This window comes from Oncorhynchus nerka, linkage group LG5 (genome assembly GCF_034236695.1).
Source record: "Oncorhynchus nerka isolate Pitt River linkage group LG5, Oner_Uvic_2.0, whole genome shotgun sequence".
In the NCBI taxonomy this organism is placed as follows: Eukaryota; Metazoa; Chordata; class Actinopteri; order Salmoniformes; family Salmonidae; genus Oncorhynchus; species Oncorhynchus nerka.
This window is the reverse complement of record NC_088400.1, coordinates 66072928-66083044: the sequence shown is the minus strand read 5'-3', so window position 1 is coordinate 66083044 and position 10117 is coordinate 66072928. Positions and strand designations below refer to the sequence as shown.

The following is a 10117-nucleotide window of genomic DNA, read 5'->3' as shown; positions in this document are numbered from 1 at the left end:
CCAACCCTGTTCTTGGAGAACAACCCTTAAAAGGTTTTCACTCCAACCCCATTTGTAGCTAAACTGATTTAGTTAATCAACTAGATAATTATTATAATCAGGTGCGCTAGATTAAGGTTAGATTGAAAACCTACAACACGGTAGCTCTCCAGGAACAGGGTTGGAGAGACCATATCTACGGTACCAGTCAAAGGTTTGGACACACCTACTCATTCAAGGGATTTTCTTTATTTTTACGATTTTCTACATTGTAGAATAATAGTGAAGATATCAAAAATATGAAATAACAGATATGGAATCATGTAGTAACCAGAAAAGTGTGAAACAAATCAAAATATTTTATATTTGAGATTCTTCAAAGTAGCCACCCTTTGCCTTGATGACTGCTTTGCACACTCTTGGCATTCTCTCAGCCAGCATCATGAAGTAGTCACCTGGAATGCATTTCAATTAACTGGTGTGCCTTGTTAAATGTTAATTTGTGGAATTTCTTTCCTTCATGCGTTTGAGCCAATCAGTTGCGGTATACAGAAGAAAGCCCTGTTTTGGTAAAAGACCAAGTCCATATTATGGCAAGAACAGCTCAAATAAGCAAAGAGAAACGACAGTCCATCATTACTTTAAGACATGAAGGTCAGCCAATGTGGAACATTTGAAGAAAATGTCTTCGTGCAGTCGCAAAAACCATCAAGCGCTATGATGAAACTGGCTCTCATGAGAACCGCCACAGGAAAGGAAGACCCAGAGTTACCTCTGCTGCAGAGGACAAGTTCCTTGGCGTTAACTGCACCTCAGATTGCAGCCCAAATAAATGCTTCAGAGTTCAAGTAAAATCATCTAAATCAAATTAAATCAATGTTTTTGTGTTATATGCACAGGGTGCAGTGTTTCACTTCACCTGCAATAACATCTGCTAAACACGTATGTGTGTTTAGAGAGAGAATGCCAACCGTGTGCAAAGCTGTCAAGGCAAAGGGTGGCTACTTTGAACAGTCAAACAAATAAAAATGTATTTTATATTTTAAACACTTTTTTTGGTTACTAAATGATTCCATATGTGCTATTTCATAGTTTTGATGTCTTCACTATTATTCTACAATGTAGAAAATAGCAAAACATTCAAAGGAAACTTGAATGAGTAGGTGTGTGTAAACTTTTGACTGGTACTGTAGTGGTTTACTTTTTAGCACTTTTTTTACGGTTGAAGCTTACTGATAAGAATTTGCACCATTTACGCTGCACCCTGTGCATATGTCAACAACAACAACAAGTTGATTTGATTCAAGTCGATGTAGAGCTGTGAAACAGCATTGTGAAGTTTATGAATTATTTTTTTAAATCTCCCAGGCTATGTATGCGGTCATTGAGATGAAACCTCACTCTGATTTCAATAGCTAGTTTTCCATCCAATTGGCAACAGATTTTCATACTAGTATTCTAAACCCCACATAAAGAAAATATGCGCGTTTCCACCAAAGGGACTTCTTGGCGGATATAAATCAGTGCGTGATGACGTAGGGTGATCTAGCGTTTGAAATAAATCGTAAAAGCACCATGATACACTGTGTCCAGAGTTTTAAAGGTACTTGTTGAGGCCAGCATATAGACAACATCACTATAAACCAGCACCGATTTTTAAAAATTGCTTTGAACATGATCCTTTCTGCCGTTTGACAAATAAAAATAATGTAGATATTTTTTGTCCATAATAATCTCACCATGTAGGCTATACATGCGCTATAGACAACACCGCTATCTGCACACTGCTTGCTGTTGGATAAAGCGCATGTGACAACCAGAGCTGACACACTCGCTATATAAATCCATTTTTTTGTGTGAGAAACCCACCAGTAGAGTTAAAAATGTGATGGAACCCTATTTCTCTTGTCTTTTTTATTCGGTTCATGGGAATTTAACTGCAAATGGTATTTTTATGTGGACCACGTCATAGCGCAACAAGTCAATTTGATGGAAACATCTACGGTGGGAAACTGCGCATATAGTATTTATGCGCAGTTTCGAATATTGTCGAATATTGTCACCCATGGGATGGAAAACTAGCTAGTGTCAGTGATTTAACAACTATAGAAATAAAACTAACCAATAATTAAACATAACACTTACAACTAACATATCCATGGAAGAACATTGATTTGTAAAATCTAAACTGATTAATGAAATGTATTGTTGGTGACTTACCTTTATGCACATGTGATGCGCACTGTCAGTGCTGCTACATTCAAGTGTGTAATCTGCAATTTCACACAGGAAATGTGGTAGAAATGATTTGTTATGTGTCTTGCCCAATGAAGTTTGTTCGCTCTCCCTCACCACTAAGGAACCGAACATGTGCCTGTAGTGTATCAGGTTGCATGCTGTTGACACGTGGTGAAAAGGTACTATCTGTTGACACGTGGTGAAAAGGTACTATCTGTGTCACTGCAAAGGAAAATACTGTAGCTGAACACTACAATTGGTGGTGACAGAAAGAAAACCAGCTACCATTTACTCCCTGTTCTTCAGAAATAAGCATTTTACTACTATGCAATAGTAGTTTCCTCTCATATCACCAATATAGTACTGTTTTATATAAAATATATACTGAACAAAAATATATTTGCAATATGCAACCATTTCAAAGATTTTACTGAGTTACAGTTCATATAAGAATCAGTATATTGATATATATTCATTAGGCCCTAATCTATGAATTTCACATGACTGGGCAGGGGCACAGCCATGGGTGGTCCTGGGAGGGCATAGGCCCACCGACTTGGCAGCCAGGCCAACTCACTGCGGAGCCAAGCTGAAGCCAATCAGAATGAGCTGTTCCCCACAGAAGGGCTTTATTACAGACAGAAATATTCCTCAGAAATAGTCACTAACAGGGATGTAAACAAATTTGTCCACAAAATCTGAGAGAAATACATTTTTTGTACATATGGAACATTTCTGCAATTTTTTTATTTATTTCAGCTCATGAAACATGGGACCAACACTTTACATGTGGCATTTATTTTTGTTCAGTGTATGAAATACCAGAATGGGTTGTGAGACACTGCTGTAGCCTACTCACAACAAGAAACCTGTTAGTTCAGGAAACCACAGTGGAGAGGTAAGGAACAGCCCCAAACACACACACACACCTGCAGGACAGGAAACCAACTGTTTCACACCTCCTGTGCTGCAGGTGTGGGTGTGTGTCAAGACTTCTATAACAGAGGAAGTCGGCTAAATTCTACCTAAAATTGATGTATTATTTTTATTGTATTGTTTTCAAAGAGACAAACACATCCCATGTAATAAAGACAATACAAAGGCAGGTAAAAAACACACAAAAAACATGTTTTTGTCAGTTTGATAGTTTCATTGTGTAGCATTATGAGTCATCAACAGCTGTCATGTACATATTAATGCTGTTTTTCGAGTTCACAAAGTACATATTCTACATTTGAGTCCATCAGCTCCAGTATATCAGGAAAAGTGTACAGAATGACAAAGTACCTCATTCTTCATCACTGTGTGTACAGAGGAAGTAAATACATACTTCACTGAGAATCTACACCTCTGTGACAGTGGAATCTACTGTACCTAGGGTTACTAGCCTAGTAGATGCACAATGCAAAGAGATTCTAGAATTTAGATAATGTAGGCCTGGAGTCCCTTCTCCTGATTACGAAGGTACAGTATGTGTTAGCAACCATTAACCAATCACTCTTCTCCATTGCTGCCCTCCCCCTCCTCCCCCTCCCCACTTCGGGCATTGCAGCGGTTGCCATGACGTTTTATGCCCCACACCACGTCAGAGCTGAAGGGGCAGAAGAGGCAGCGGTACATGCCCTGTCTGTGGTTGTGGTAGATATGGTTGAGTAGCGAATACTCTAGTATGAAGGCCTTGCTACACTCTTTACAGCAGTAAGGTTTGGGCACGTCGTGCTTGTAGCTCACGTGGTAGATGGCATGGCCCTTCATCTTGGAGCGCTTGCCACACAGGCGACAGTTGTAGCGACCCCCATGGCGCTGGATATATTTGGTCAGGAAGGCCTCTTCCTGCTTTTTGTGTTTGTCACTTTTTTTGTTGTTGTTGGTCTGTAGCTCCTCTTCCTCTTCATCATGATCATCTTCTTCACTGCCTGCCGTAGGGCTTATTTTTCGTTTCATGGGGCTGCCGGCTGAGCGGGAGTCCTCTTCATTGTCCTCGCCTCCCTCCATCTCCTCTAGTCCTCTTTTCCTACCTTCCTCCTCTTGCTTCACTCCTCCTTTGTCCTCATCCTCCTCTTCTGCCTTGGGCTCACTGGGAGGATGACTACTGTCTTTTGAAAGCACGTCTACACTGATACCTTCCTGTTCTTCTCCCTCCTCACCCTGGCCCTTCCCAGAGAGGCAGTGGCAGGTGAGCAGGTGGTCGTAGAGGCGAGGGAACTCCCTGGCCGTGTGGAAACACAAGCTGCAGTGGAACAGCCGTGCCGTGCGCTGGTAGAAGATGGCGTTGCCCAGGCGACCCACAGGCGTGTCATCCAGGCGGCTTGGATGGATCTTAGCGATGTGGATGAGGTAGCTGCAGTGGCTCTTACACTGGAGCAGACAGTGGGGACACTGGAGGTGCTGGAGATAGCTGTCCGACTCCCGGTCTCTGTCCCGCCCCTGGCTGCCAGAGGAGGAAGACTGCCTCTTGAGTTCCATAACAGCTCCCTGTGACTCCTTAATGTCCACAACGGCTTCTTTTGACTCTGACTCATTAACTTCAATCATGACTGGCATGGACTCCTTCACGTCCATTGCGGCTGAAATTGACTCCTTAACGTCCATTGTGGCTTCCGTTGACTCCTTAAACCCCGTCATGGCTGTCTCTGACTCCTTAACCTCCACCACGGCATCCATTGACTGGAGCTCACTGGACACAGAGGGGAGTGAAAAACTTGCCGTTTTAATTATTGATTGTTGTTTATTTGAATAAGACTGAATGTATGTAATACATAAGTGCTGTTAGTAATACATTAGTAATGACAACGTAACTTAACAGTTGTCCAAATGCATACAAATGTACAAGCTAGCATTGTAGCACATCTGTACATCAGGAAATCTATATCACTAACAACGTTGAGTGTGCAGGTGTCAACATTTGACACTAGTTTAATCTAGATTCACATCCGACATTGTAGAGGCATAATTCCAGCCATATTCACAGAATGAAAGTATGCTAGTTCATTCCCAAATAGATTTAGCCGAACTCACGCTAGCTTACTGTGTAAATAATAGCACATAGTTCGTTCGAAAATGTACATTTTAACTCACCTATCAATTCTCAAAAAGCCAATGAAACACACATTCCATATTTCCGTGACTATATAGATTATGCCTGATTGTTGTTGGTTTAATTTGATGAAATAGCAAATATCTGCTATAATGTAACAGTTTTTCCTCAGGAGCCTTTCCTTGCCTTATCAGAAGTGACGCTCAGTACGTTGACGTGACGTAGCCTCCATCATTAACTCTCTACTCACTGTTTCGGCTCCCTGCTGTTCTGGATAACAGAATAATCCACGCGTGGTCTATCCTGAACTTCTTGGTTCGGTCTGTGTTGCTTCTTCTCGTCATTTTGGCTAACATAAAGTGAAGAAGTATCGGTTCTGTTCGGGCTATCGCTGGGACAAATCGTGGGAACCGCGTCATCCCACAACAATCACTTTCTCGGTGTATGGAGTCGAAAACATTCTTTGCTGAAATGAGCCTCGCGTATCTGAGTGCCGTTCAACACGCCATTCTCGTGTAAGGAGGCGAATCCCACCCATTTTCAGAATACGATGTAGTCTTTTGGAAAAGTGTGGAAACTGGTGGTTTGCCCAGGACAATGCACCCTGTCGGCGTTTTGTAAATAGAGTAAACTGGGGCAAGCACCAAAGCTGTGTTCGAAAACCCATACTAACATACTGTGTACTACATACTTAATTAGTATATACTATTAGTTCATTTTAGCATACTGTAAACGAACAGTATCCTTCTCGTCCTTTTGGCTAAGAAGAAGTTTCGTTTCTGCTCAGGCTATCATGGAACTCTGAGGTCTTCCCATTGTTTCCTGTTGAGTGTACAAGTTCTTCGCATGTCTACCAGAAGTTGATGCTGTTGCTATGCAACCTTAACAAATTACTAGTTAGACATTTTACGAATTTGGGTGCGTTCTTAAATTCCATCTGGAGTGCCAGAGTTCGCTCGTAAATTCAGAGCGTTTCGCACTTGGAGTACCAAGTCTAGGACAAAAAGGCTTCTCAACAGTTTTTACCCCAAGCCATAAAACTCCTGAACAGGTCATCAAATGGCTACCCGGACTATCTGCATTGTGTGCCCCTCCCAACCACTCTTTTACGCTGCTGCTACTCTCTGTTTATCATATATGCATAGTCACTTTAATATGCATAGTCACTTTAACTATACATTCATGTATTCATACTACCTCAATTGGCCCAACCAACCAGTGCTCCCTCACATTGGCTAACCAAGCTATCTGCATTGTGTCCCGCCACCCACCAACCCCTCTTTTACGCTACTGCTGCTCTCTGTTCATCATATATGCATAGTCACTTTAACCAGTGTGCCCCTCCCAACCACTCTTTTACGCTGCTGCTACTCTCTGTTTATCATATATGCATAGTCACTTTAACTATACATTCATGTACATACTACCTCAATTGGCCCAACCAACCAGTGCTCCCTCACATTGGCTAACCGAGATATCTGCATTGTGTCCCGCCACCCACCAACCAATCTTTTACGCTACTGCTGCTCTCTGTTCATCATATATGCATAGTCACTTTAACTATACATTCATGTACATACTACCTCAATTGGCCCAACCAACCAGTGCTCCCTCACATTGGCTAACCGAGATATCTGCATTGTGTCCCGCCACCCACCAACCAATCTTTTACGCTACTGCTGCTCTCTGTTCATCATATATGCATAGTCACTTTAACCATATCTACATGTGTATATACTACCTCAATCAGCCTGACTAACCGGTGTCTGTATATAGCCTCGCTACTTTTATAGCCTCGCTACTGTTTTTTACTGTTGTTTTTATTTCTTGACTTACCTGTTGTTCACCTAATACCTTTTTTGCACTATTGGTTAGAGCCTATAAGTAAGCATTTCACTGTAAGGTCTACACCTGTTGTATTCGGCGCATGTGACAAACTTTGATTTCATTTCATTTGAGCGTTCTGACCTTACAATGGCACCCAAGCTAACATTGGCTAGCTTGCTAGCTACTTCCAGACTCAAATGAGCCCACTGACCATTTTACTCGCCCTAGCAGACCTGGTTTGTCAGTGTTCATGTTATCCAGAGCGTTGGTGACTGTAATAGGCTGGACACATGAAATTTTTAACAATGCTTTTTTCTGATAAAAACTAGTTCATCACATCCGTCATGGAGCCCAGTTTCGTAATATTACCATATGCCCCAAAAAACTAGTTCATCACATCCGTCATGGAGCCCAGTTTCGTAATATTACCATATGCCCCAGCTGCTTGCCATAGTTTTGAAGTAATCACGAAAAAAACAGGCCTAATTTTAGGACATTTTTCACCCTGCCAGCTCCTATTAGTTCTATTGAGCACCAACTCGCCTTCTGAACGTTCTACGTCACAATGCGTGTTTTGATGTTGTTGGCAATAAGACACGTTGTCCAATATTACTCATGGAACTCTGAGGTCGTCCCATTGTTTCCTGTATATGTGTATATATATAGAGAGAGATATGTGTGTCTTTCTATTTTGTCAAATATCTCGTAATGTGTATATTTAGATTTATTTATTTGGACACCATTTTAATCATGAGAATCTCCTCTTTGTAATTATGTAAGGCTGGGCAGTGTATTCTGTTGTCATCAAACACCAGCCACGAAATACCCTTTGCCCTTGGAACGCTGAGCTCCCCCCATTGTTTTCCTATGGAAATATCTGGCAATGTGTATATTTAAAAAAAATTCTAGTCAGACACCATTTCAATCATGAGAATCTCTTTCTAATTATGTGAGGCTGAGCAGTGTATTCCGTTGTCATCAAATGCCAGAAATAGTCCGAAGTTGCTCGTTTTTCTCCTACTTCCTCGTTATGCAGACATAAGCACACTTAGGCACCACTCAGACAGGATAGGATCCTTTGAAGTCGGAGTAGATAGCCAGAGCGAATTCACGAAAGCACCCGAATGTCCATTGAGAACGCACAACGACTGTACCATATAGCTAAGCTAAGAATGACGGGAATAATCAAATCAATAAACATTGGGTAGTTAGTTAGTTAGCCTATAGTTAACATACTGGCAAATTTGATGTATAAGTTAGTAGCCAACTAACGTTAGGTAGGTAGCTAACATACATACTGCTGTAATGATTTGTAATATGGTTCGTAAGGACAGCATAGCTAACAAATTGTCAGCCAACATAACGTGTAAAGTAACTTATTTGAAAAATCATTGCTTTATTACGTTGCTTAACATTTGTCTTAAATAGTTAAAACAATGAATTTGTATCCGCTCTCGTACTTTGGCTGCATATTTTCCGCCATTATCTTCATATCGGAAAACAATGTGAAGCCACGCCCATTTCCTGAAGAATTGCATTAGGGGCCCTAAGGTACAGAAATAGTGTCCTCCGTGTGTATACTTCATATTTTGGTGAATTTAGTATGACATCTGGGAACTTTTGGCATACTAACTATATCCATACTATGACCAATAAGCATACTATATACTCAATTCACATCACAAATAGTATGGTTAATGCGGTTAGTATGAGTATTCGAACACGGCTCAAGTGATATTTAGGTTTCCACCATGGAGGTAGAAAATCTTTGACTCATCTTTATATATGTGCACTAATGGCTGCTTTGACACACCACCGAGGGCTTTCTCATAGAGATAGATAGAGGACTCTAGTGCCCAAAAGCTCTTTTAGCATGGGCAGCGCCATTCAGTACTTTAGACATTTTGAAATAGTCAACTGTGCAAAGGATAGAGGGACGAACAGAGGGGACAGGTTTTCGGAATGAAATGTAGATTTGATTTTGGCTTGTGATTCCTTTTGCTCCAAATGTGTAAATCTTCAATAACATTTGTATCAATTAAATATCACAAAAATCAAACAGGGTGGACATTTTGTAGTCTTTGGTATTTCCCAGCTTCTTATTTCCCCATCACTTCCTCTCAAATGTGAGAAACGACCCAGATACAGAGTAAGAATGTGTGAAAGGCGGAACAGAAAGAGTTGTGGTTGAGAGACTGGTTAGGAGAAGTTGAACAGAAGGTGCCTTGACATTATTGTAAATGAGTGCTGGGCAATATCACACATTTAAGCTCTAGATTTCTCAGCTTACCCCTCAACCACACATACACACACACACATCTACTCACACTTTCAATCCTAGACAAACCCATGGCCATTTAATGTACCTCGTAACTCAGCAAAGAGTTGAACTGGCAAACAGGTCCTGAAAACAGTGTTGACACATATGACACCCACTATGACTAGAAGCCTCTTATTTCCCCCTCACTTCCCCTCAAAATGTAGAAATGGCCCGGATACAGAGTAAAAAGGTGTGGAAGGCGGAACAGAAAGAGTTGTGGTTGAGAGACTGGCTAGGAGAAGTTGAACAGAAGGAGCACGGTGCCTTGACATTGTAAACAATGAATGCTGTTGCCTGGCAACCCAAACTCCTTGCTGCGGCCAAATGCTACGCCACGCCCATGGATGTAAGTTTATTCTCTGCAATTAGTCTGGATCTGAGTACCTCCCTGGCGATTTCTAGAACGCAAACACATTCTAAACACTCTGATTGGTCCCAGAAACCGATGGGTTGGAGCAAAGCCAGAACACATGTGGGTAAAGTCGTGTTGTGAAAATTTGTCATTGGCTTTGATACTCTGATTGGTTAGAGATAATACAATCACTGACAACTTTGTGTTGTACATGACCTTTCATTTTGACGTCACCACTAACGACTTCAACGATGGCAGTCTCAGATTGAAGTATGTAGCGAACATAGAACAGTGGAAGAATTCAGTTTGAGTCGTCAGGAAATGAGTGCTGGGTAATATCACACGTTCACCCTTCCCCTCAACC

At 41.4% G+C, this 10117-nt stretch overlaps 1 protein-coding gene across 3 annotated transcripts; it reads right to left on the bottom strand.

The window, feature by feature from the left end:
- Window positions 1-3243: 3243 nt before the first annotated feature.
- Window positions 3244-6034, bottom strand: LOC115129856 (chromosome alignment-maintaining phosphoprotein 1-like). Of its 3 annotated transcripts, none has more exons than XM_029660662.2 (2): window positions 5441-6034; window positions 3244-4894 (listed from the first exon to the last, which is right to left on the bottom strand). In XM_029660662.2, the coding sequence occupies exon 2, from the start codon at window positions 4879-4881 to the stop codon at window positions 3712-3714; it is 1170 nt and encodes a 389-aa protein (XP_029516522.1). In that variant the 5' UTR covers window positions 4882-4894; window positions 5441-6034; the 3' UTR covers window positions 3244-3711. The 3 variants fall into 3 exon arrangements, with proteins under 3 accessions (XP_029516522.1, XP_029516523.1, XP_029516521.1); XM_029660663.2 differs by having other exon boundaries at window positions 5505-6034; XM_029660661.1 differs by having other exon boundaries at window positions 5296-5488.
- Between the last annotated feature and the right edge of the window lie 4083 nt (window positions 6035-10117).